The 25,838-nt window shown below is 44.9% G+C and overlaps 1 protein-coding gene across 1 annotated transcript; it reads left to right on the forward strand.

Annotated features, from left to right (window-relative positions):
- The first annotated feature begins 13,123 nt into the window (after positions 1-13,123).
- LOC127476652 (deleted in malignant brain tumors 1 protein-like) lies at positions 13,124-25,146 on the forward strand. The gene is made up of 15 exons (XM_051799775.1): positions 13,124-13,282; positions 14,741-14,785; positions 16,565-16,606; positions 16,959-16,976; positions 17,208-17,522; positions 17,885-17,914; positions 18,325-18,369; positions 19,102-19,255; positions 19,459-19,673; positions 20,384-20,428; positions 21,496-21,646; positions 21,953-22,164; positions 22,441-22,613; positions 23,273-23,661; positions 24,300-25,146. The coding sequence occupies exons 1-15, from the start codon at positions 13,219-13,221 to the stop codon at positions 24,583-24,585; spliced, it is 2,184 nt and encodes a 727-aa protein (XP_051655735.1). The 5' UTR covers positions 13,124-13,218; the 3' UTR covers positions 24,586-25,146.
- The last annotated feature ends 692 nt before the right edge of the window (positions 25,147-25,838 follow it).

Raw genomic sequence — 25,838 nt, forward strand, 5'->3', positions numbered from 1 at the left:
AGTTCAGATATGAGGATGTCTGTAACCAGTGTAGATCTGGGCTCAAGCTCTTTGAAACAGGCTGTCTTATTCACAGGCTGGAGTGCTGCTGTGTGCATGATAGGACCTGGTTTTAACTCTGAGATACTGGGCATTCCCCTTATTCAGACACTAATCTTTAGACATAAGTTTAGGGATTCCCTTGAAGCTTGGGATGGTGAATAGGATTGTCTTACCATGAAGGAGAACAACCAGCTACATTTAATTACAGTGTAAGTATTCACTGGGTAAACAATAGGCTAAACTGCCTTTTCTTTCCCCTATATGTCAGAGAATAAATCCAAGGGCTATAGACTAGTTTTGGTGACTGTCATTCCTAAACAAGTTCTTCTTTTGGAAACTGCTTCTTAGTAAAACTGTTTAACTGGGTAGCTGGCGGTTTATGACTTTTAAAGAAAGGGCTGTATTCCACCCAATCACAGCAATAAATCCTCTGGACCTGGATCCCTGACAGTGCTCCTTCTCCTTCCAGCTGTATTTCAGTTCTGTTTCAGTTCATCCCAATTTGAGGAGCCTCTATATCCCCAGCTGCCAGCGCCTGCCCTTACTCACCTGGCTCACGATAAATCCACACAGTGTACAACATTAATTAATTACACAGTGCACCTCTCAGTACAGTATTGACACTTGGCATGATGGAGCACCTCATTACCAATCTGCTCGTGCCATCACTGGTAAATCACACGTGTCTGAAAATCTGCCAAGATGTGATGGTGCCTGACAGTCTGCAATCCTTTCTGTCCTGAAAGGTGCACAGTAAAATGACCTTGAAGTAGTGCTTGGTAGTATATTTGAGCTGCAGCTTCACCTTGCTGATGCTGATGAATGTTTCAGCTTCCTGCTGAAGTGATATTATGTTTTGTAGTCTATCTATGCCCTGTGTAGCACACAGTATGGTGACATACAGCCATCAGCAAAAAAGAGTTTAAAAATCACCTACCTCCTCTAGTACTCCACCTAACCCAGCTAGCAACAATCAAGCTAAAGGCTCAAAGCCAGGAAACTGTGTTTAAAACAGAAGTTATTTTTCATCTGCCTTTTAATTTCAAAACAAGTGGTTGGTTGCACAATTTACAGAGCTGATTGATTCTCTTTGATCCGGTTGCTTGTAGTTGTGGTCTCTTAGTATGCAAACTCATTAATTTTTTTGTGTGTGTGGGCATTAGGAAAGAGGCAAATGAAGTTCTGTAAATCGTTTTCCTGGGTGACAGGGTTTAGTGAAATATCTTACCAGATTTCTAGCCCGGAGCTCCACCTAGTGGGATGTGAGATGGTCTCTTATTGCAGCCAGTCATTTTCCATCACATATTTGAAAGTGGTTTTCTGATTTACTTCTTTCTTTCTTTATTATTTATTAATTAATTCATTTCTGTGCAGCGGATATCCATAACCACATGAATATCCTGAAAAATGTTTAGGATTTACTTTCTAGTATCCAACCATGGAGCTACTCAGATGGTTTCTTACAATCAAAATATTCTCTAAGTGATTTTTAAGTATTTAAAGTAAAATTACTGATTAGCAGAGTCATAGAAGCAAAGTTTTCCTTTAATAAAATTAATTACCGTTTATTTTTGATGTATTATTGGGTTGTAGGTCTGGAATGGTTTTCCTTCTTTTGTTGCTTCAGCACACAGTTCTTTTCAAATTCCAGTTGAAAATACTTCTTACAGAACAGCTTTGGCACAGTTTGTATAAATACCAGTTTCCTGGAAATCTTAGCAAGTGTTGGACGCTAAATCAGGGAAATTGGACATTCTGACTTGATTTTCAGTATTTTGGAATGTCTGAAATGGAAACTGGAGTCGCTGTGTGTGTGATGCTGATAGATGGCTACGTGTGGCTGCGCTCGGAGGTAGTTTTGAAACACTGGTTCACTTATTCCATAAGGGAAATGTCTTGAGCTGTAAAAGAAATGGTCATGACTAACAATTGTCTGGTTCCTGTGGCTTAGATGCCAAGCAGTAAGATCCTGTAATTTCAATACCAGGGGATTTTTTTTTATTCTCCCCCCCCCCCCACCTCTCCTTCCCCATAACTATTTTGTGTTCGTGTTTAGGAAGCTGAGGATGTTTTTAAAACTATGTCTTTCCAAATTACAGTGAGAGAGACATCTAGTAGGGCATGATTAAATTATATATAGGTTTTTAATGTATATCAGAAAAGTAGTGAGTGCAGAAGAGATTAAAACTGCAGCTGCAAATATCCAGGAGAAATAGAGGAGATCAAGAAGTCACCAATCCAGGGCAGTGAGTCCACTGAGTATTCATTGCATGTGGTGGTGGGTCACTGTGAGAGTCCTGTTCATCCTCAGAGTGAGAGAGAAGAAATGTTCATTTGAGCTCCTGGGGTTCTCCTTGATTGAATTATATTTGAGATTATTCTCGCTGTTCTTAAATGCCTGTATTGTTTCCCACTGTTTCTTCCTCCACCCAGAAAACACGGATGTGACTTGGCATCCTTTATTCAGTTTCCCTCTCCCTTTGCTCTAGCTCCCTCCCCATGAGTGCTGCTGGTGAGTGTCAGCAAAAGGAAACCAAAATCACACCCCAGGCTGACTTTAAATCAGACTTTCAAGTTAAATGTCAGTGAGTTTTCAGGCTTCCTTCACACCAAGAGGCAGAAACAAGACAGGAAAACATCTCCACGAGACAGGAGGGAACCAGGCAGAGAAGTGATGAGTAAAGGTCTGCCTCATCCTGCTGTGCCCTCACCTTTAGGATGCAAACCTCGGCTCGGCAGCCTCCCATCCCAACCCCAAAATTGGACCAGCACCTGATGAAGTTATCTGGGGGTGAAGGCGTTGGTAGGACCACTCATAGTGTGAAGGTTGTTATTGAAGATGTGAAGCAGAAAGCTTTGCTGATTTTATGCTGTGGGAACATGTGTGCTGTGTGTCTGTGCCTCCTGCACCCTGTGTCCAGCTGTGCTGTGCAGATGTCTGACACACTCCATCTATTTGTTCCCCTCAACCCTCAAGCCCCATTCTCTTGTGCAAGATGCTGGCTGGGAAGTCAAGGCTGGACACTCTTGTCCCAGGATTTCAGCCAGCTTAGCCTGTTTGCAGTGTTACCCTGTAAATAAGCACTAACTTGATTTGTTAAAGGTTATTTATTGCATAAAGTCACTGTTAAAACCAGTGCATATGTAAATTGACTAATTGGACGGAGAAAGTGAGGAAAGAAACTACCAGAGCAGCTCATCAGATTAATCTGCCTACATCTGCTGGAAAGATTTCCTCTAGTTTACAGGGTTTTGTTTAGTAGTCATGGTACTGCAGCATCTGTCCCCTTAAACTTTCTGAGGAAGTGGGTAATAATTAGGAACTGATTAGAGTGAAAGTGAGTCAGAGCTAAAGCATGGGAGTCAAATTTAATAAATGTGGTAAAGAATTAACTTTAGCAGCTTGGAAATACCACATAACATGCTGGAGAGGAAAAGTAAATATTTTTCCTGTTCATTTCTTCTCTGTTCAGTGTTTCTGCACAGAGCACAGTGATTTTCAGAAAGTTTGCCACGTGAACATGGAGATGGACTGTGTAGTGCAGTGTAGTGCAGTCTCCCTTTCCCCTCTGAAATGGAGCTAATGGTGTACATCACCACTCTGCAGAGGAAAATACATTTGTGGGGTGTTATTGATTGAGAAAGCTGTGATTTGGGCTGTACCCATGCAGCTGCTGTGGGGTTTGCTGTGTCTGCCTGGCCACTCCCCTTTCCCAAAGCCCCTGACAGCTGAGGGAGGATGGCTGATCCCACAGCTGCAATTCCACAAGAAAAACAGGTGTTTTAGAATAGAATCAGAATGGTTTGGGTTGGAAGGGACTTTACAGACCACGTAGTTCCATGCCCTGCCGTGGGCAGGACCTTCCACTAGACAAGGTTGCTCCAAGCCCCATCCAGCCTCACCTTGAACACTCCCAGGGATGGGGGCATCCACAACTTCTCTGGGCAACCTGTTTCTAAGAACCTGTGGTCGGGTAAGTCCACGAGAGGGCGAATTGAAGCTACAAACTCCACACCATCCTCTGTGTCTGGATGTTGCACTGTGGCCATGGAGCACTTTGTGCTGGTGCTGTGTCCGGCAGTGCTGACCCCTCGCAGGAGGAGGGGGCTGCAGGGGGAAAAGTGGGTGCCCCTGGAAGTCTGAACTCAAGTGTCTTTTCAGAAAGAAGAGCTGAAAGCTGCTCTCATGAAAGTTTATTCCAATCTTCCAAGAACTGGGCAGATCTGGCAAGGAAAGAGATTTTGTCTGCATCTCGGGTAAGTTCATGTGTCTGGCAAGGAAGGAGAGTTGACTGATTTGGAAAACTAGAAAGCTTTCCTATCTGTGACTAGTGTAAAGTCCTGTACAGCTTTGCAGTTGAAGGGAAAAACCCACAACCCATTAACCTGTAAATCAACCAGAAGCAGTCAAATACAACATAAAAGGAGCTCTAGCTGTCATTCTCTGCTGCAAAACAAACCTGTAATAAAACACACCTGTAATTAACGGGAGAATGAGAGTACATTTCCTCACACCTCAATCAACATTTGACTTGGAGGCTGGGATCCTGAAAGGAAACCTTCTTTTTGAACAGGAGTTGGCAGAAGAGTGCTGCATTTCACCAGTGTGGTTATTAGGAGATGAATATTTTACTGATATAACAGAGAAAGGTTTACAACTGTGTAAGTGTGACATTTACACATACACAGCTACGTAAAGGATAATGATATACTGAAGCTATGACACACAGCTTATTTCTTTCTTGCAATTTATTAGTTTTTCTTTTATTTATCCTCAGCTAAATGGGTTTTTGTTTGTTTGTTTGTTGTTTGAGCCATTCTGTGAGAGATCTTGAACGGGAACTTGGAGGAGGTGCAGTGTCATTTCAGCTGTCACTGAAGGTGAAGTAGTTCAGCTCAATGCAGGGCAGATGGCTGGTGAAGTGAGGGGAGTGGCACCACCCTGCAGCTCCCCGGGACACAAAGTCCTATTCAAGGGGTCAGACAGGGCTGAGTGTTGGTAAGAAATATGGTTTTCTGAGAGGATTTTGCCTTTAAGTTTTGTCTGGCACCTCATTATTGTGATTAGCTGCCTGTAAGTTTTTCATAAAATGGGGGTTGCAGTTCTCACAGTCTTGCACTCTGGTTGGGATCTGCTTTAGGGCATTTTCTGTTTCTGAATCAGACCCTTGCCAACCCTCAGCCACAGCAGGGAAATTTTGCTTCCAGGAATCTGCTTCAGCAAAGAAATATAATTGTTTTATTTAAAACAATGGCCACAGAAAATTATCTCCAGGCACTGGGCAGTGACTTTCAAGAGCAAGGAATGGGACGTGGCACAGAACCTAAGGCAGAGAATAGTGCCTTGATCTGATCCCAAACCTTCTGTGGGAGGCCATTGCAGGAGTGAGGAGGGTTGGGGCTGGTCCCTCAGAGCAGGGACCTGCACTCAGGTCAGTCATGGCTTCAGTAAGCACTTTGGTAAGCCTCAAACACTTGTGAGTGGGAGACTCCAAGGGCACAGCCTTAATTGCCTGAATTTCTGGCATTTGGTGCTGGAAGATACAAATACAGCTGCAGAACCAAGTCATGTGTCCATGCTGGTCAAACAGCTGCTCCCCTTGCGAAGGACATTTTTGTGTTTTCCTTTTTGTCTTTTAAATGACTTTATGGATACACTCTCTCCTTTTTAATACAAATGCCCTTGGCTTAAGACTTTTTTTTTTCGGTCTGGCTGTGATCTTATTTATTTTGTCAGGATGGCAGAAGTGTTTGTGATTGCAGGTCGTATTGGGGAAAGGAAGCACAACTGCTAAATTTATAACTAACAGCTATCAGCCCAGCTGAATTAATGAAACTATTGTCTTAAATTCAAAACTAGGTGGGATAGATTGTTTAGGAAGTTGGCCAAACTGCATAGGCAAAAGTATGTGTTAATAATACATAGAACCGTTTCTTTTTATGATGGGAGAGAAACTACGTGGGAAGATTGTCAATATTTGTTTGATAGCAGTGTTAAACTTTATGAAATGACAAAACAATATGTTCTGTTATTTAGGGGGGTGAAGCCATTCATGACAGGTTGTGAACATTAGCACCAACTTTGGGTCTAGATACCTTAGTTACAAGAAAATGTAAATTTTCAAGCTGTGATGTCAGTCAAATGTTTCTGGTTATCCTGAAGTTTATGGTAGCATTTTTACTTTTCAATGAAATTTTATGGGTTGTGGTTTAATAGATTGTTCTGCTAATTGCTTTCCGTTCTGGCTTCAGCAAAAAAATAAAATGTTTTAGACCCACCCTCCTTCTGCAAGCCACTGCTTGCCTTTTTCAACTTCTACTGTTTCACAGGATCACAGAATATGCTGAGAGTTGGAAGAGACCCACAAGGATCATCAAGTCCAACTTTCAGCCCTACACAGGACCATCCCCAAGAGTCACCCCCTGTGCCCCAGAGGATCAGCCAAAGCCTCCTTGAGCTCTGGCAGCCTTGGTGCTGTGCCCCCTGCCCTGGGGAACCTGGGCAGTGCCCAACCAGCCTCTGGGGGAAGAATCTTTTCCTGAGATCCAACCTGACCCTGCTCTGACACAGCTCCAGGCCATTCCCTGGGTCCTATCCCTGGTCCCCCCAGAGCAGAGCTCAGTCCCTGCCCCTCCTCTGCCCCTCCTGAGGAAGTTGTAACTGCAGTGAGGTCTCCCCTCAGTCTCCTCCAGCTGAACGGACCAAGTGCTTTCAGTGTCCTCACATGGCTTCAAATCAAGGGCCTTCATCATCTTCGTTGCCCTCCTTTGGACACTCTCTAATGGCTCAATACCTTCCTGACACTGTGTCCCCCCAAACTGCCCCAATATTCCAGGTGAGGCCACCGCAGGGCAGAGCAGAGTGGGACAATCCCCTCCCTGGCCCAGCTGGCCATGCTGTCCCTGATGCCCCCAGGACAGGGTTGGCCCTCCTGGCTGCCGGGGCACTGCTGACTCATGGCCAAGTGGCCACCCACCAGGACTCCCAGGGCCCTTTCCTGGCACTGCTTTCCAGCCTCTCATTCCCAGTCTGTCTGTACATCTGGGGTTGCCCCATCCCAGGGGCAGAATCCAGCACTGCCCCTTGTTGGACTTCATGTGGTTGGTGATGGCCCAGTCCTCAGTTTGGCAAGGTCTCTCTGCAGGGCCTCCCTGCCTTGGAGGGTAACAGATCAGATTTGTTCAACAAACACAAGGCAAGATTCAAGGGAGATGTGGGATGGATGGAAGCTGAACTGCCCTTCCCTATCTCTTGCTGACATCAGTTGCTTTGGAGGATCAGTACCTGGGAGGTATTTATAATTTTTCTTGTGACTCAGACATTTAGTTGCCTAAAAAGTCTGAAATGGTGAGTGATATCAGTGCCTGCCTGGATGAGGGCACTTACAGATAGGAAAGCTGAAGCTATTTTCTTTCTGAGCACGAGTGGTTCCCATCTTAAGGTGGCTTAAGAGATAGTCTGTTCAGCAAAGAAATACCCAAGGTGAGAAGCCGTCAAATTAATCTGTGATCCCAGAAAACCAACTTAAACACTTGATCAGTTGGCCAGGGTAGGAGAGTTCTCTGTGCTTCTACCTGCATGGTGCCAGGCACAAAGGATTGCAGGGTAAGGAACAGCTTTTCAGTGGTGACTAAAGGCTGTTTAAAAGTGTAGAAGCCTCAGTCCTAGTCCTTGCTCTAGATTTCATTATTATCTCTGTTGCAGTAACTGTTTATGTAAATCTTAGGTATTGAGACTTCATAATGACAAATTCATTCTTGGAGATTATAATTTTCATTTGTCTTTCCTTTGCCATTGAGGTTTTGCCATTGACCCTTCATCTGTTTCATCTGTCTTTACCAACTGCAGGTTGATAAAGTGTGTTGATTTAAAGAGTGATGAGTGTATGTTCATATAAAGGCATATCTTGTGCTCTGATGTGCTGTGTAAAATATTGTGATGTTTGCTATCAGAAAGTAAACGGAGATCAAACAGTTCCTGCTCTGTACAACTTCCCCTCACTGTACGGTAAAAGTGCTTGATTTCTGTTACCTCTTACTGACATTTGGTGAGCAAATCTTGTTACATTCAAAGAGGTTGGTGTTCATTAGTTGGGATAGGTTGGAGTCAGTGGTGGTCTGGGAGAGGGAGGGGAGCTGGAAGCAGGGGAAGTGCAACCAAGCAGATGAGGAGCAGTACAAAATGAGACTAGGCACAAGTTCCAAGTCTTTCATCACCATCTGCCTAGCACCTTTCCTAGATAATCCAAGTTCCCTCTTTTCCTCAACAGTACAATGACTCTTCCAGGCACGCAAAAGCCTTTCAATAATAGCAGAGGTGGTGAATAATTAATTTTTCAGCTGTAATCTTACCCCAAAGGAACTGTGTTGTTACATTGTCAGGTTCTTCAAGCTTTAAAGAATGTCCAACAACTGTATTTGAAACATTTTGTGACACGTACAAAACAAAAATTTTTCAGTTTAGCATTTTGCTCAAATGAAACTGTTTGCTGAATTCAGCCTGAATTTGTGTTGAGCCTTTTTTCTCCCCATTTTTCTGGCTGGAGTATGGTTACTGTTCAGGAATGTCATAGATCCTAAGTATCATAAGATCAATATGACTATTTCCTTGTGGAGCTCTTGGCTCTCATGAAGAGCTGTCCCCACCTGCTTACCTGGATGCTCTCACCCGTAACACACTGCTTTGGACAAACACTCTCTGCTCTCCTGCATGGAGACCTCCTGTGAGCTGCCAGTGTGGATCTGAATGTCATGCTGCTGGAGAAGAGGGAGCCAGCAATAGAACAGAGAGGAGAGGACTGGGAAAGAAACTGCAAGTCAAGAGAAAGAGAGTGTATAAGAGGAATGAAAAGAGAAGACACCCCTGCATGTGGTGGGAACTGCAGTGTCTATGTGGTTGCCCACAGCTTCTCTGTTGTTGGGACATTGTAATCAAGCAACATCTTTGGTTTTGTTCCAGCTGTGCATGGGCTCTCAGGCATCCATAGTGAACACAGTCACAGCTGTAGAACAAAGGAGACAGTGGGTGGACTGAAGAAAAGCTTGCAGTGGTGCTGAGGGAATCTGTCGAGGATGTGGAGGAATCTTTATAGAGGAAGGGCAAAGCAGTCAGAGAGGCCAGGGACTGAGGAGTGCCAGCAAGTCTTCTACAGGAAAAGTCAGTTTGACACTGTTTTCTCTTGTTCACATGCTGCCAGGTGCACCACTGTACTTAAGGAACACATTTGTAACTTAATGGCCAGAGAGAAATGGCCATTACTGGAAGCAAGTGCAGCAGAGGGATGGCAGGAGACCTCTATGAGGAGGGAAGCTGGTATTCCCATGGACAGGTAGCATTGCTGTTTCCAGTGTCTAACTAAATCATTTAATCTTCACTGATCCAAGCAAACATAGTTTAATCATAAATCTTGATTTCCTTATGCAGTGAAACCATTCCTGCCTTACAATTTGCTTTGGTGACACTTGTGCAAACAAAGCTTTGGACAGAGGTGCAAGGAAACTGGAAAATGGGGAGAGAGGTTGGGGACCAGTGAAGGGGTGTGCCATGGAGGAGGCTGTCTCAGCTTGGGGTGAGTGATTGGTACCTGCTTTCTGGCCCTTGATGTGTCCTATGACAGGGAAGCATCATTGATGCTGCGCTAGAAATTATGGTATCAGTTAAATTTAAAGGCGTTAGTGGGAACTGAATGTTAATTAGTAAAAAAATGTGAACACCTTGCATCCTTTCTCCCACCCAAAGGACAAGCATTTCATTGCACAGTTGACTTTTAAAGCAATGATGGATCCAAACTAAAACTAGTGTTTGCACACTTCTTCATCCAGTTCCAACTCTGGTGAAATGGGCCAAGAGTTAACAAAATCCCTCACTCCATCAGCCATCCTACCTGGTGGGAAGAAATGTCTTTTTGTGCAAAAACCAGGCCAATAGCACTGTATTATTTTGACACTGGCTCTTCAGTTTTCTCCTGCAGTATCAGGGACCATGTAGTGACTGCTGCAAATGAAACAGTACATTAAATGGAAGGGATCATTTCAACGTGTTCTAACTGGTGTCTTGATCACTGACCCAGCATCTCTGGTGCTTTGGTGTGTTCCAGCCAGGCCTGCAACAGTCCCACCTCAAAGTGGTGCCTCTGGGAAAATATACTGAAGAATGTACAAAATGCCACTCAGGGAAGGAAGATTCAGAGGAGAAAACACGCGAGGAACATCCCTGTGAACACAAGGTTAGAGATGATGGAGGAGGAGGAGGTGTTCCATGTGCCAGACCAGAGGTGACCCCACAGTCCATGGAGGGATCTGTGCTGGAGCAAGAGGACATTTCCTAAAGGAGCTGTGGCCATCAAGAGCTCATTTTGGATTATCCTGAAAGACTGCAGCCTGTGGGAAGAACTCACAATGGAGCATGGGAAAAGAGTGAGGAGGACAGAGCATCAGTGACAAACTGCTGTGGACTGAGCACAGTGCCCCATTCCTCTTAGTCCCCCTGTGCCACTCAGGGAGTGGGGAGGTATAGGAGCGGAATGAAGAAGTGAAGCTGAGCCTGGGTAAACAGTGGGGGAGGTGTTATTTAAGTTGTCAGTGCTTCTTGCTATCAAATTCTATTTTAATTGGCAATGAAATTATATTTCTGTAAGTTGATTCTGTTTTCTGTGTGACAGTGATTTCCCTGGCCTTATCTCAACCCATCTTTTTCACCTTATTTTCTCCTCCTGTGCCCTGTTGAGGAGGACGAGTGAGAGAGGGGCCAGGTGGGTGTCTTGCAGCCAGCCAAGGTCAATCCACCACATTTTCTTTTTATCCAGGGACAGAGGAACTGGAATACTGGGCTCCATGCCGAGAATGCCAGTCCTGCAGCAGGATGGCCTTGATCCTTGCCATTGGGGTCTGTGTGGACCAGCCATCCTGAGCTTCACTCAGCCTTTCTGTTTGGAGTTGCCTCACGTCTTCTCTTTTTACATTCAAATATTAACAGTTTTTGTTGAGTTTTCAGTGGTTTTTATCAGGTTTTGCTTTTCTTTTATCTCTTGGGGTATGCAACAGCTGCTCCAGCTTGTTTACCAAGCCATATCCCTTACTTCCTTCAGTCCCTCTGAATGATCACTTCCTCCACCTGCCTTGCAAAACCACGAGAAACAAAGTCTACCCATGTTTACAAAGTCAATGAACTGTTTGCATGTCTAACAAACTAATCCTTTCATTTTTTTTCTCCCTTCTCACAATGGAGTTTGTGCTTCCTTTCTCCTTTTGATCTTCTTTTGGGTCTCTTCTGCTGTGTGAGCTTGACTTTGGGTGCTGGCTGTCCAAGACAGTTGTATTGCATTTTTCATGAGGCACAAGAAACGTGTTTCTGAGTTTCTGAGAAGTATTATGTTTACCAATCAGTAATAAATCCAAACCCATCCAAAAATAAGAATAGGAACAACCATATGTCAAATTTTTATCGTCTAGAAATTTTTGCACACTTTTTCTATAAAAGAAAATGTAGAATTCTGTGTTAGAGAAATAACTAAGGCCCTGAGACACTTTGAAGGTTGATTGATTGACTGATTGAAGATAATCCTACTTTGAACCAGGAGTTGGACCAGACAGTCTCTGGAGGTCCCTTCCAGGATAAATATTTCTGTGATTCTGTGGTTTTCTATGTTGTTAAAGCACTGCCAAATTTAGCAGTGCTGTGCAAATGTAGGTTCTTTGATGGGCACTTGGATCCACCAAAACCCAACCATGATAATTTCTCTTTGCAAAAATCCACTGTAGAGTTCCTTTGGATGCCATTATTTAACTTAAATAATGTTACCTTAAATAATGTTACCTTAAATAATGTTAACTTAAATAATGTTACCTTAAATATGTGGTAAATCCCAGTGGGAAGACTGTGTCAAGGGATCTGGAATGCTATTAAGGGCTTCAGAAAGAGAGAATTTGGGATAATATTTCCTTTATTTTCTATACTTGCCCTTATCCCCAGACTTACACTCCTTGTTCTCCAGGAAGGGTTGTACCATTGAACAATGATCAGTGTATGACCACAGAATTTTGGCTTGAATTTGAAACAAAAGTCAAAATGCTACTTTGGGAGTTTCAGATTTGTTGTAAACAGCTTGTAGAGCTTAAAAATACTGAGTCTTGCTGCCCTGGTGATGATCCTTTAGAGCACACTGAAGGATGAACAGGGGGAGGTCAGAAAAAGATGAGGATACTGACTTTTACTGCATGTTTTTGTGACATCTGTTAGGACAGAAATATACATAAATGCAGTCTGGGGGAATTCAAGGCAACTCAGCATTCTAGTTCCAAATTCTTCTACCTCTAGAAAGTTGGTAAGTAACTAATATTTGAGAAATTCATGATGGTAAGTTAGGTGTGATAAAAGGACAAGAGGGAATGGTCTGAGATTGTGCCAGGGGATGTTTAGGTTGGATACTAGGAAAAATTCCTTCACAAAAGGGTTGTCAAGCATTGGAACAGGATGCCCAGAGAACTGATGGAATCACCATCCCTGGAAGTGTTCAAAAATCATGTGGGTGTGGCACTTGGGGGATACAGTGTCGGTGTTGACAGTTGGACTCAATGACCTTGGAGGCCTTGTCCAACCTTAATGATTTGACTCAGTCCCTGAAACTGCACCTTCACAACAACATTAAGGGACTGAAGACATGATGGTTGCCTCTGTCTGATGCCCTCCCAGCAGTGGGTGGGTGTACCAGAGCCCAGGCCAGTACGGAAGGTTTCCATAAGCCCCTCAGTTGTTTCCCACCACGTTCTTACCCTTCCACATGTGCAGTCCCAAAAAGGAAAGCTCTGCTACACCACCTTAAAAAGCAGCTTTGGCTCAGATTCAACCCAAACCTAAGAGCAAGAAAGGGATGTGTTACATAACTGACCACAACTGAACTTCACAGCCAAAGAGGGATGGGAGGGAAAAACACCAGCTACTGCAACCACTTTTGATCTCTGCTGCCCCTGAATCAGATGTCAGGTGATGTCTTCTTGCAGAACCAGGAAGCTATAAATCTTAGTTAACAAATCAAACATGGAAGTTAGGGAAGTGAGAGCAGTGGAGAATGTGGTGTTGACCTACTGAAGCGAGAGGTTGGGCTGCTGAGCTACACCCTTTAGTGTAGTCCCTGCCTATAAATTCTGGTGCCCTCCTGTACCAGGAGCTCCAAGGAGATGGCTGACACCATGATCTTGTCTTGGATGGTGATGATAAGTCTTCAAATTCAGCTGGATGCAGGTAACAAGTCTCAATTCTGACCACCTCCGTGGCTATATTTCACCTCAGGGTAACGCTGAGATTTAAGGGTAAAAGAGGATTTACCAGCACAGCTTAGTTCTTTTGAAAACCATGAGCAGGTCAAAGCTATGAGCTGAGCAAATCAATTTTATAGAAACTGCTTAATGAATTTAATTTTTTTCTCACCATTTTTGTAAAGAGCCCAGTAAAATAAAATCAAATGAATATACTGTAAAGCCAATGATATAAATTTCCAATTCTTTATACTGGGGTAATGGATTTAAAGACTAATAAGTATTTTCTGGACTAAAGATATGTTTATTTTAAAGAGGTGCACTTTGAACCACGGAATTGGTATTTGATTAGATACATTGGTATGACCAACACATTGGTGTTTAATAACAGAGTGCCCCAGATAAAAGAAGTATGCCACATGTCCCTATGCTATCACTGTTGTAGTTACTAGAATATAATAGGAATTACTGTAATTTTTTTTTTTAAATTCTAATTTCCCACAGGCTAATTCCTCTTACAAGTGTAATTTGATTTGATTACAGTGGCACTGGGGGATCTGATGGTAGGGAGGATGTTTCCAACAGGGTAGAATAGTCTTTCTGTGTTCAAAACACACTTTCCCATTTTTTAGGTGAGGCTTCCCTGGCTGAACAGAGTGCCAGCATGGTGCTAGGAGAGACAAGGCATTTCTTTTTAAGCAGCTGCTGTTGCATTCTTTATGCAGGAGGGTAGAATGGAAAAACATCAAAGGTGTTGGCACAGCTGCTGTCTTTCCATCCCTTCCTCTTCCAGGTGTAAAATTCTGGAATGAACTTGGCTTGGACTAATGAACCAAAAACAAAAACCTGCTTTCCCTTTCTGTGCTCCCGCATACACAGTGGAAAGAAATAACCGTTCAAGGCTATTTCCTCAGGTTTTTAATGCCCTTGTTATTTACTCCCTCCAAAAATATTTAAGGTGCAATTAGTAATGCTGAAAACTAAGCTGGGATGTTGATGTTCAGCTGGAAAATATTGAGTTACCTTTTAATCCTTTCATTTCCATCTAATTAATTCAGGGTTAAAGCCTTGCATGCATGAGGAGCAGTGTGGTGGGATGCATTGTAAAGTACCCTAATAACTGAAAACATTACACATGTCCTTGTTAGGCTCTTCTGCATTCAGAAATCACTTCAAATAAATAAACTGTGAGTTTGAGAGACAATAAGTTTTATGATACATGATATTAACCAGTGAGGGCATATTACCACCTATCAGGTTGTCCATAGAGAAGGATTTTTATCACCACCTAACCTACTCCCTTGAAAAACATCTGACATCCCTTTGCCAATGCCACCAGGGGTTCCTGTGCGTGCAAACTTCCCGTCCTTATTACTTAATTCATGTAATGTTCTTCAATTTTTTTTGTTGTTGTTGTTTTTGCTTGTGTTGACACTGTCTGCAGCTTGGACAACAGGAGATGCTGAACCAGAAAGGCCTCTAACAACAGGTAATTTTAAAGTTATGCAAAAATGCACATTTTTTATAGAATTGGCATTGCTAAATATTATCTCCAGGCTGATGTTTGCATCTGAGAACTATTCTAGTTTAGTTGTAGCCAATGCAGCCAACCCACCAGCTTAGTCAGGGGCTCAGTATCCTTCAGACTGGGCTCCCATGTCTGAATGCACCCATACAGAATCTATATGGTAGTACACACATGCACTTAAAATGCAGCATATGTGTGTCCCTCTTCTCAGAGAAGGAATGAGAGCCATCACTGCAATGAAAAGCTTAATTAAGTCAGTCCTTGGGCTAAAAACTTGGGATCACACTGCCATGTTAAAAACAGAGCCTGTGTAAATGCAGCAGTTTCTGAGTATCTGAAAGCCCAAAGTTATCCACAGTTTGCACAGACAAATTTTTTATTGAAGACAGGTTTGTAGACCATTTTCCAATGACCTATACAGAGACAGAGCAGCACTCACATGAAATGCCCTTATTAATTTGGATTATGTCTATAAATTTTGATATGTTTGGTGCTGTCACCTGATCACAGAAGCAGTAGGAAGGAGATCACCTTTCCCCGGGTGTCAGAGCCCTGTCCTACGGGACGCCCTCGATCTCTTAGTGCCACCTGGAGGCTTTCCATCAGCTGTACAGGAGCCTTAGCAAGGAAAACCCTTCTTTGACCGAGTTACTGACTCCAGCGGCAGTCAGCAGCACGGTATTGATGAAATCAGTGCTGTTGGGAGCGGAAGGGAATGAGAAGAGCTTAGATGCAGTGGGACCGTGAGCAGAACCTGTGATAGGGAGCTTTTGGATATGCAGCCTCCCTTGTCACTGGCCTGGCTCTGACCATCTCCCCAGATATTTTGTGTCACTTCATTTCTGTTAGGATTTTTGTCCTTCTTTGGTTTGGAAAAAGGGAGGGAGAGGCAGTTGTTCGCAGCCTATTCTCATGCCAGTAGCAGAGCCATCAGCTTCTGATCAGATCAGGTGAAACCAGCAGAGAGAATTAGAGAATTGTTTAAGTTTGAAAACACCTCTTGGATCATGGAGTCCAGCCAGTAACCCTGCACTGCCAAGCCCACCACTAAGGATGGCCCACACATTTACACCTATACATCTTTTACGTATCTTTTAAATCCCTTCAGGGACAGTGACCCCACCGCTGCCCTGGACAGCCTGTTCCAGGGCTTGACAACCTTTTCCATGATTACATTTTCCCTGATCTCCAATCTAAACCTCCCCTGGCTCAACTTGAGGCTATTTCCTCTTGTCCTATCACTTGTTACTTCGGAGAACGGACTGACCCCCACCTGGCTGCAATCTCCTCCCAGGTAGTTATAAAGAGAAACAAGGTCCCCCTCCTGAGCCTTCTCTTCTCTAGGTTGAGCTCCTCCATGTCCCTTGGGTGGATCCCATCCACCCCCATAGATTTTTGGGTGTCTCTGACAATTACCTCTTGGATTTTGGGGGCTTCATTCTGCTCCCTATCCCTGTCTTCCAGCTCAGGGGGTTGGGTACCCTGAGAAAACTGGTCTGACTTCAAGGGCATTTGGCACTCTCTGGGCCAGTTGCAGGTTTTTGGTGGGTTCACAAAGAGATTTGATGGTTAATGGAAGGAAAAACTTCTGTGATTTACTAAAATAAAAAGAAATCTCCTAGATCTAAAATTTGTTGGCCACTAATTCCTGGGGACTGAAACAGGGTTTGAGGAAGTTTCGTATCATATTTGTCTTTTTGGCCTTCACATATGGTATCATCTATGTTTTTTCTTCTCTAGAAGAAGCACTACATCCCCCGACAACACCTGACCCCATGAGTTGTAAGTAGAATTTACCAGATTATTACTTCACATGATAGTGATAGCTTTATGTTTTTATCATAGTATTTATTCTTGGGAACAAATTATTATGATGAAAAAGCTCATGCTTGCCCCAGGGTGGGGCCAGGGATGTATGCAAGAAGTAAATTATCCGGGAGCCAGGAACTCAGGGGTGGCTCTGCCCTCCAGCAACCAACCTCCTTGCTAGAAATAAAAAGATCTATCATTTGTGCCCTTTGCTGGGAACGTGACTCGCTGGGGAAAGGGTAGAGAGCACTGACAGTTTCCAGAAAATTTGTCCTAATTCATTTACTCTCTTTGTGTTTTTCTCCCTGCTTGTTCTCCTCCACAGTTCCAGTTCCAGATGACGGTGAGTGTGTCTGCCAAGGCCCTTCTGGTGGCCCTGGGATGGGACCTGCTGCTGGCCCAGCCTGTCTGTCCCTCAGCACGGGAGGCCAAGCAGGGGCTGCCAGCCCTGAGCTGTGCTGTGGGTGCAGATGGGTGCCCAGAGAGGACATGGGAGCCTGTGCTCTCCTGTCCAATGCCACTGCCTGAGCCCAGAGCACTGCTGGCCTGACACAGGGGTTTGTGTCTCTCCAAGAGCCGTGGCCGAGGCTGAGGCTGAGGCTGAGTGGTGGGCCGAACCGCTGCGCAGGCAACGTGGAAATCCAGTTCCTTGGAAGCTGGGAGAAGGTGTGTGGGTATCTGTGGAACATGGAAGATGCTGAGGTTGTGTGCAGGCAGCTTGGCTGCGGATCACCCCTTGGAGTGATGCACGATTTCCCTTCGAGCGACTCATACCCGTACTTCATCACGGAGGTGAATTGTGCAGGGTATGAAGACAATTTGTTGCAGTGCCCCTACAGCTACCAGTACTATGTCTGTCATCATGGAGATGCTTCTGTCATATGCTCAGGTGGGTTTTTGTGTTTTGGGGGCAGTTTCCTGAAGAAAACCCACGTGGTGTTTGTGTGAGGCTGGGCAAAGCCTGTCCAACCCTTCCTCTGTGCTCTGCAGGGCAGCAGAGGGTCATAGGTCCACATCCCTGATGCAGGGGCCCGTGTTTCAGAGGGAGCACTCTTCTGCACTTGTAGACTGTGCTCAGGATGTCTGGGATTTTGCAGACTGCTCCTGTGCAGACTGAGGAGGATGATGGGTTTTAGCCAGGCCATCCTCCCCATGGATCCCTTCATAGCTCTCCATGAGATTATAGTACATACTCTGAGAGGAGATGAGGAATCTGAGTGCCTCACACCTTCTGGTTTTCTCTCTTTGCAGACTCAGGACTAACAGTGCCTCGACGAGCAGGTAACCAGAGATTTCTATTTATATACTACTTTTCCGTGGGTTGTTCTGCCTCTGGGACGCCCTGTGTTCATCAGAGCAGAAGATCCAAATGTGGGCTGCACTTACAGACCCAGGGTAACATCCCTGATGCTCAGGATGATGTGGGATTGCTTGGGATCCTTTGTGACTGAGCAGCCACTTCTTCAGGGGAAGAGGTTTTGCACTGGTCTTCATGGTGCCACAGTGGGGATGCCCTCGAGCAGGTGGTGGGGCAGATGACACTGCAGCTGCTCAGTCCTGCCTCATTACAGTGCCCACTGTGGCTTTCGGGTTTTACTGTCCTGGGGTTCCCCTTGGATAGGGGGGTCTCCCAGCAGGATGATCCTCTTAGGCAAAGAACTGCACTCTCACTTGCTGCTCTCTCCCTGCAGTGAGAGCTATCTTCAGCGTGACAACCCCCATGCCATGGACCACAGGTATGTCCAGAGGGGTTATGGGGTCCGACTAGCTTCTGCCTTCAGTTATGGATCACAGAATAACAGGATGGTTGAGGTAGGAAGGGACATCTGGAGTAATGGGGTCCTAAGCCCTGGCTAAAGCAGGGTTGCCTGGAGCTGATTGCTCAAGGCCATGATCAGGTGGCTTTTGGCTATCTCCTAGGATGGAGAGTCCACCACCTCTGTGGGCAACCTGTGCCTGTGCTTAGTCACACTCCCAGTGAAAAAGTGTTTCCTGATGTTCAGAAGGAACCTTCTGTGTTTCACTTTGTACCATGAGCTCTTGCCACTCTCTGGGCAGCACTGGAAGCAACCTGGCTTCTTTTCAACAAGGCTGACTGCCAACAGGGTTTTACTCTTAGGCAAAATGCTGCTCATTCACCTGCTGAGTTCTCTCCGCAGCACCCCATAGTTCCAGCTACATCTCCCCCAGTGTCATTGACCACATTTAGGTCCAGAGGGGTTAAGGGGTCTGCTTATCTCCTGCCCCAGCTGTCCTGTTGGATGGCCAACCCCAGAGATTGGGGTTTCTGCACAGGCTGAGCACAAGTCATGCTCTGGTTGGGGGGACACCAGGATGATGCTTTGGGGTGGTGGCCCATGCCCAGGAGGGAGGGTCTGTGTGGGGCTGTGGCAGAGCCTCCTTGGTGGGGCCTTTCTCTGAGGGCTCCAGGCGATGGGATGCCAAGAGGTCTCTGCTCCTCTCCGCAGGGACAGGCTCCTGTGGTGGCTTACTGCAGGGTCTGTGGGGCTCCATCGAGAGCCCGGGCTACCCCAACTCCTACCCCAACAACGCCCACTGCGTGTGGCACATTCGGCTGTGGGACCCGGCCCGCAGAGTGGAGCTCCGCTTTTCGGATGTGGAGTGAGTCCTGGGCAGGGGGGGCTGGCTGTGGGCTCAGGGGCAGCTTCGTGCCCACTGCGGGGCCTTGGCTGCTGTGCCCGAGCCCTGGGGTGAGGCGGGGATGGGCTGGGGTGGCTGGGCCCTGCAGCTCCAGCCGGGGATCAGGGCTCGTGCCGGGAGGCGGCACAGCCTGCGGTGCCCACACAGCCCCCTGTCCCCGCCAGGCTGGAAGGCAGCAACTGCTCCTACGATGCCATCGAGGTGTTCGACGGCGGGCCCCTCGGGGGGCCGCTCCTGGGCACTGTTTGCACCAACACCTCTCGAGTCTTCACATCCTCCGGGCACCAGCTCACCGTCCTGTTTCGCAGTGACTTCAGCATCACCAGGAGAGGTTTCCTGGCCTACTACTCCTCATTTCTTGCCTTCAACAGCACTGCAGGTAAGACCTGAGCTCTCCTTCAGCCTTTGACAGGGTAGAAGATGAAACTCTCTCTTAAAGAGCTTCTGATGGCTCCTGACACCTGTGGGCATCCAGACCCCATGGGCCAACTGATGGGCATCGTTGCTCAGGGGCGTCTTTTTGGACAGCACGACCATGAGGCTGCTGCCAGACACTGTTTCTTTGCCTGGTGGGCAGGGATGGGGCTTTCTCCACCTCCCCCAGTGCTGCCACTGAACCATCCTCTGTTTTTTGGGCCTATACTGAAGGCAGAGGAGTTACTTGGTCCTGGCACTCCCATTGCTGCAGAGACCAATGCTCCTGCTCATGCTTAACCACTTGTTTTCCCAAACCCAAGAAGGCTGATGCGCTCAGATGCAGTGCAGTGAACTCCTTGTGGCAGCTGTGTGGAGGAGCAAGTGTGGCTGCTGCTCTGTGCCTGCAGCACCAGCAGCTCCAGCTCCACTCCCCCCGTGTCACTGAGGTGGGGCAGCAGGGTTGGAGGGGTCTGGTCACCTCCTGTCCCTCCTGAGGGTCACAGAGTCCCAGACTGGCTGAGGTTGCTCTTGCTGGGTCCCACCAGGTGACAGTGTTGACTGTGGGGTTTGTGTTCCTGTATCCCTGGATTTGCTTTGGGGAGGGATGACCTGCCCTGGTCTCCTGGTCTTGGGTAAAATGCTGTGCTCTCACCTGCTGCTCTCTCCCTACAGCACCAGGTACTTCCAACTGGACTACCACCATGACATCAACCTCAGGTAGGTTCAGAGGACTTGTGGCAAGAGTAAATAGACCCCTCCAGTTATGGTTCTCAGGCTGATTGATGTTTGAGGGAATTTCTGGAGGTCATCTAGTCTAACCCACCTACTAAAGCCATGTCACCTGGAGCTGGCTGCCTAAGTCCATGTCCAGATGGCTTTTGGCTGTATCCAAGCATGGAGAGTTGACCACCTCTGAGGGCAACATGTGCATGTGCTCAGTCAGTCCCACAGTGAAACAGTGTCTCCTGATCTTCAGGCAGAACATACAAGGAACATCTGATGTGGGGTCCCCCGAGGAAAAGGCTCACGTTCACATCATGAACGTTGGACCAGTAGGAGAAGGGTCTTCAAAGTTTACTAGAAACTGAAAATAAAAATTGAAAGTCCCTTAGACCAGAGTAGGTGTCTTGTGCATTGTTTAGGTTAAAAGAAATAAACATGTATTTTGTTTTCTAATTTGGAATATAATTTAAAAGATGTTGTCCATTTACAGGCTTCTTTTTTCTAGGAATAGTTTGAGCTTGCACTTGAAAGTATCCTAGAAATCCTTGACTTCATTTTACTACTAGACTTTTTTTAGATCTTGATTCCCCTGACATTTGATTAAGCTGCAACTGATCTGTATACAAATCATACAATTTTTTGACTGTGGCATAAATTCTTCACGTTTATTTTGAAACAAAATTTGATCTTTTTCTTCCCCTTCCTTCTTGTCATTAGCAATTGTAATGGGGATGAACCAGGCTTAGCTGGGACTTTTTCTCTTTCAAGGAATAGCTGACCTCCTGACCTCCAGAAGTCCAACCTCAATAATTGTGCAGTTCTGTGTCAAATATCCAAAGCCTGCTAGTGCAGACACTGAAAATCAGTGTTATAAAAGCTATTCAATGTGTTCAGCATCTCCTAACCTGTATTCAGATGTATATGAACATAATAAAAAGACCACAGAAGCTGGTAGAAGTCATTGCCTCTGAATTTTAGACATAAACTCCATGTAGCCATATTCCAAAAGCAACTTTAAATGGTGTATACATATCTTTTCCTTCTCATATTTTTCTCTGCAGAAGATTACTCTTGTGGTGGCTTGCTTTCCTCTTCATCTGGTAGATTTCAGAGTCCATTTTACCCCCAAAATTATCCAAACAATGCCAACTGTGTGTGGGAAATAGAAGTAAAGAGCAACTTCCTTGTCACACTTAGATTTGAAGATATTCAGTAAGTAAGAATTTATTACTTGGGAAGATGAAGGTATGGGACTGACAACTAGGACTTACTAAGCAAAGGCCTACTTGATTTCAAGGATCTTTTTCAAAGCTTTTAAGTACATCTGAGATAAGAAATGTGTTCTTTTTTGTTTGTTTAGTCAAAAATGTGGCTGGCACCTAATGAGACCTAAATTTCTGTCTCAAATATTTGATAGTCACATCAGTAAAATGCACTCTTCTGCTATAAACAGATAATCTGAGTGAAAAAAAAAAATAAAATTAAGCATTTAACAAAGTATTCATGTTTGCTCCCCAGAATGGAAGGTGGCAGATGCCTCTCTGACTACATAGAAGTTTTTGACGGGCCCCTTCACACCTCTCCTCTCCTTGGGAAGTTCTGTTCTGGTTATTATCGCACATACACGTCCTCCTCAAACCTGATGACTGTCCGATTCCACAGCAACTCTCGATACACATACAGAGGGTTTCAGGCCTACTATTACTCCACTATAGCAGATTCAAGCACTAGTAAGTTCATCTTTAAAGCAGAAGTAAAAATTGCCTCTCAGTTATTTGCTAATTCACTGATTGTTAACATTGTTGTACCAATTTCACCCATTTCATGTTATTTTAAATTAGATCTGTAACATTTTCATAGAGATTCAAGTATATAGTTTGGATTCTGAACTCCTTCAGTCATATCAGCTGCTTCTTCAAAAGATATTGTTAATTTAATTCACAACTTCCAGCCTTTTTTGGGACACTTCAGTGAGCTTGTAACATGTTTTCTTTACCATCCACCAGCACTGCTGTGTTTGCCAGACTACATGCATGTAGTTGTGAGCAGATACTTCCTTCAGTCCCATGGCTATTCTGTTTGGAATCTCACCCTGAATGACCCCCTTTGCACACCCAACATCACATCAGAGGCTGTTGTATTCGACATTCCCTACACTCGCTGCGGCACAGTCAGAGAGGTAGGAATGAATGTTCCAACAAAATGGGCAAATATTGGGAGGGTATAATAATTCAAACAGAAGAATTAGCCTTGAAAACCAGCACAAACTGAAAACTATACTGAGGTCTGCAGGGACTGGAAGTGTCCTCTCCCTCTCCTCAGGCATAAGGTTTGTTAGGACTTTGTATTTCCTGCATCTGCTGCCAGGGCATTCCCTAATAGCCTGTTATTCATCTTTTGAGGAATAAGTTGTGGAAGAAAGAAAATATTTGGCATTTTCAAGGTTCCAGGCTAAATGTGATGGTTAAAAACGTCTCAAAGCTTTCATTAAATATGACCAATCATGTTTGAAGCCAGATTTTAGCTTAAATACTGTGCTGGACCTGAACCTTTACATCTATAATGTTTAAAGTATTTTACAGGTTATATTTAATTCAGTTATGTCTGCATTTAATGTGAGTAGTTTTCTAGGCCAACCTTGTAGGCACTGTATATCACAAGGAGATTACAGACTCTTATCTTGAGGACAGAAATTACTGGATTCAAACTTTTCCATGGTAGACTTTCTGGGAAATGATGTCTTTACTGTGTGCATTGCTGTAAGGATACAGCAAAGTTTGAAGGTACAATAGGGTACCTCACTACATGAATTAATTTTGCCTTTTATGCGCCAAACAGGGAAACAACAACACAATCACCTATTCCAACGTTATTAAAGGGTCCTCTTCCGGTTCTGTAATCACAAGAAACAGAAATCTTCACCTGCATGTCAACTGCAAGATGCTCGAGGACACGTGGGCACAAACGATGTACGTGGCGGACAACAATTTTGAAGTCAATGAAACTCAGTACAGCAGATACGATGTGAACCTCACGTTTTATGACTCTTCATACTTCTCACGGCCGGTGTACGACTCGCCATACTATGTCCATATCAACCAGAACTTGTTCCTTCAAGCCTACCTGCACAGCTCTGATCCAAACCTGGTGCTATTTCTGGACACGTGTGTGGCATCTCCAGCTCCTCATAACTCTACGGCAGTAACCTATGATATAATCAGGAATGGGTGAGCTCCTATGCATAACAATTGCAGATAGAACTGCCTTTGAACTCCTATATCTGTCCTAATTTTCCTTCCTTTCCCTTTCCCTTTCCCTTTCCCTTTCCCTTTCCCTTTCCCTTTCCCTTTCCCTTTCCCTTTCCCTTTCCCTTTCCCTTTCCCTTTCCCTTTCCCTTTTATTTTTAAATTTTATTCACTTAGTGGAATAGTGTGAATATAGCATACATTAAGGTCAGTTTCTAATTAATAAACAGGGCATTTGGGGTTTACTGGGGAAAAGGGGATGGATTGACCCAAAATATAACACACATACCCCACAGCTTAAAATGACAAGTAAACTGAGTGGCTACGGCTGGTTCACCATGGATTGTTATTATCCAGGAGATAACAGTGACATACCTCAGATAAGGTTAATTTACCTTCAAAATACATACAAACACCATGTATCTGGACACACAACAGCCTGAGGGGGAAGTAACATGGTTTATTTCTGCCAAAGAAGGGCATTTTGTTTTTCCTGCTTGCAGGTTTCTAAACCCAGTTTCATTATGTTTAGAAATCACTTCTCACGTCGGGTGTTCTATTGCACGTAAATGACTGACTGCAGTGTGTATTCATGAGAGTTTTTTTCTGCTTCTTTTCAGGTGTGCTCGAGATTCTACCTATGCTGCATATTATTCACCCCACAGACACATCCTGCGCTTTACATTCGCGGCCTTCCAGTTTGTTTGGGGCGACCCAGTGGTTTACCTGCGGTGTGAACTGGTGGTGTGCAGGGCCTATGACTACTCTTCCAGGTGCTACCAAGGCTGTATTAACAGGCCCAAGAGAGAGGCAAGCTCTGGCCTAGAAAGTGTGATTGTTATTGCTGGCCCAATACAGCTTCGGGAACCTGGTTCTGAGAATAGGAATGAACCTGAATCTAAATAAAACTGTCTCCTTTGACAGATAGATCTTTAAATGCCAATTGAATTCTGAAAGAAACTGTGTTGCTAGATTACCAGAAGCTCTAGAATAAACATTAGGAGTATGCTTACTGATTCATGCCTGTTAATCCCACTTCACATCAGTCCTCTTCATCTCCATATAACAAAAATGCTGTTTCAGTGGTTCTGTGGGGAGTCAGTTTTGTGGTCTCTAAGCTTTCGTGTTTGTTGTTTGCTGTCTTAATGGTAAAACTGAAATGTTTAAGTTGTAGTTTAAGTTCTATAAACAGGTTCTATTAATATACACCTGAGCCTGGATATATGAGAGTGCAAGAAGTTGGTTAATCTTTAAGTCTGATCTAGAATGCCATTTTCTCCCCATTTTTTTTTTATGTGTTGGTGATAACAAGATGAAGGATCAAGTATAACTGAATTCTCTCATCTTTCCAAGCGCTGGACTGTTTTGTCATCCAGGAGAACATCAACTCCTGTTCTATCTCATGTTTCTCAAGCATCATTTATTATTGCTGTTGGCCCCTGGCAGAATCATAAAATAGCCTGAGTTGGAAGGGACCCAGAAGGATCATCAAGTCCAACTCCTGGCCCTGCCCAGGACACTCCAACAATCCCACCCTGTCCCTGAGATGGTTGTCCAAACAGTCCTTGAGGTCTGGAAGCCTTGGGGCCATGCCCACTGCCCTGGGGAGCCTGGTCAGTGCCCCACCACCCTCTGGGGGACGAATCTTATCCTGATAAAACCTAAACCTCCCCTGACACAACTTCAGGCCATTCCCTTGGGTCCTGTCACTGCTCCACTGGAGAGATCAGTGTCTGTCCCTCTGCTTCCCCTCATGAGGAAGCTGCAGACCAGGATGGGGGCTGCCCCTAGTTGCTGTTTTCAGTCTTGTTGGGTTTCTCTTGAAACATAAAGTGAAGAAACTAATTCCACACCAGATCCAGTAAGCCTTGGTAAACACCAACAACTGATCACATTGGCAGAGTAATTTGAGGGATCGAGCAATTTCCTTGCCTTGAGTAATTTCATTGACAATTCAAGATTAAAATCCAAGCATGACAGGCTCTCTATGCTGGTGGCTCATCTCATGAAAAGAGGTGGGTGTGACAAAAAACCTCAGCATTGAAAGAAGTCAGAAGACCAGGGAAAGTTTGCAGCCCATTAACAACCCTCAAGTTAACAACCTCTGCAGTATAAGGTTCTCAAATCTTATCAGGGTACCTGAACCATCAGCTTACTTC

The sequence above is a fragment of the Manacus candei genome, unplaced genomic scaffold, assembly GCF_025592945.1.
Source record: "Manacus candei isolate 608988 ecotype Guabito, Panama unplaced genomic scaffold, ASM2559294v1 h1tg000050l, whole genome shotgun sequence".
Lineage (NCBI taxonomy): Eukaryota > Metazoa > Chordata > Aves > Passeriformes > Pipridae > Manacus > Manacus candei.

Excerpts from the sequence above, each read along its gene's own strand:
- LOC127476652 (XM_051799775.1), top strand. The coding sequence starts at position 13,219 with ATGGCTGACACCATGATCTTGTCTTGGATGGTGATGATAAGTCTTCAA. Across the intron at positions 19,256-19,458 it reads CTCCGCTTTTCGGATGTGGA|GCTGGAAGGCAGCAACTGCT; the intron begins GTGAGTCCTGGG and ends TGTCCCCGCCAG. Across the intron at positions 22,614-23,272 it reads GCTGCGGCACAGTCAGAGAG|GGAAACAACAACACAATCAC; the intron begins GTAGGAATGAAT and ends TGCGCCAAACAG.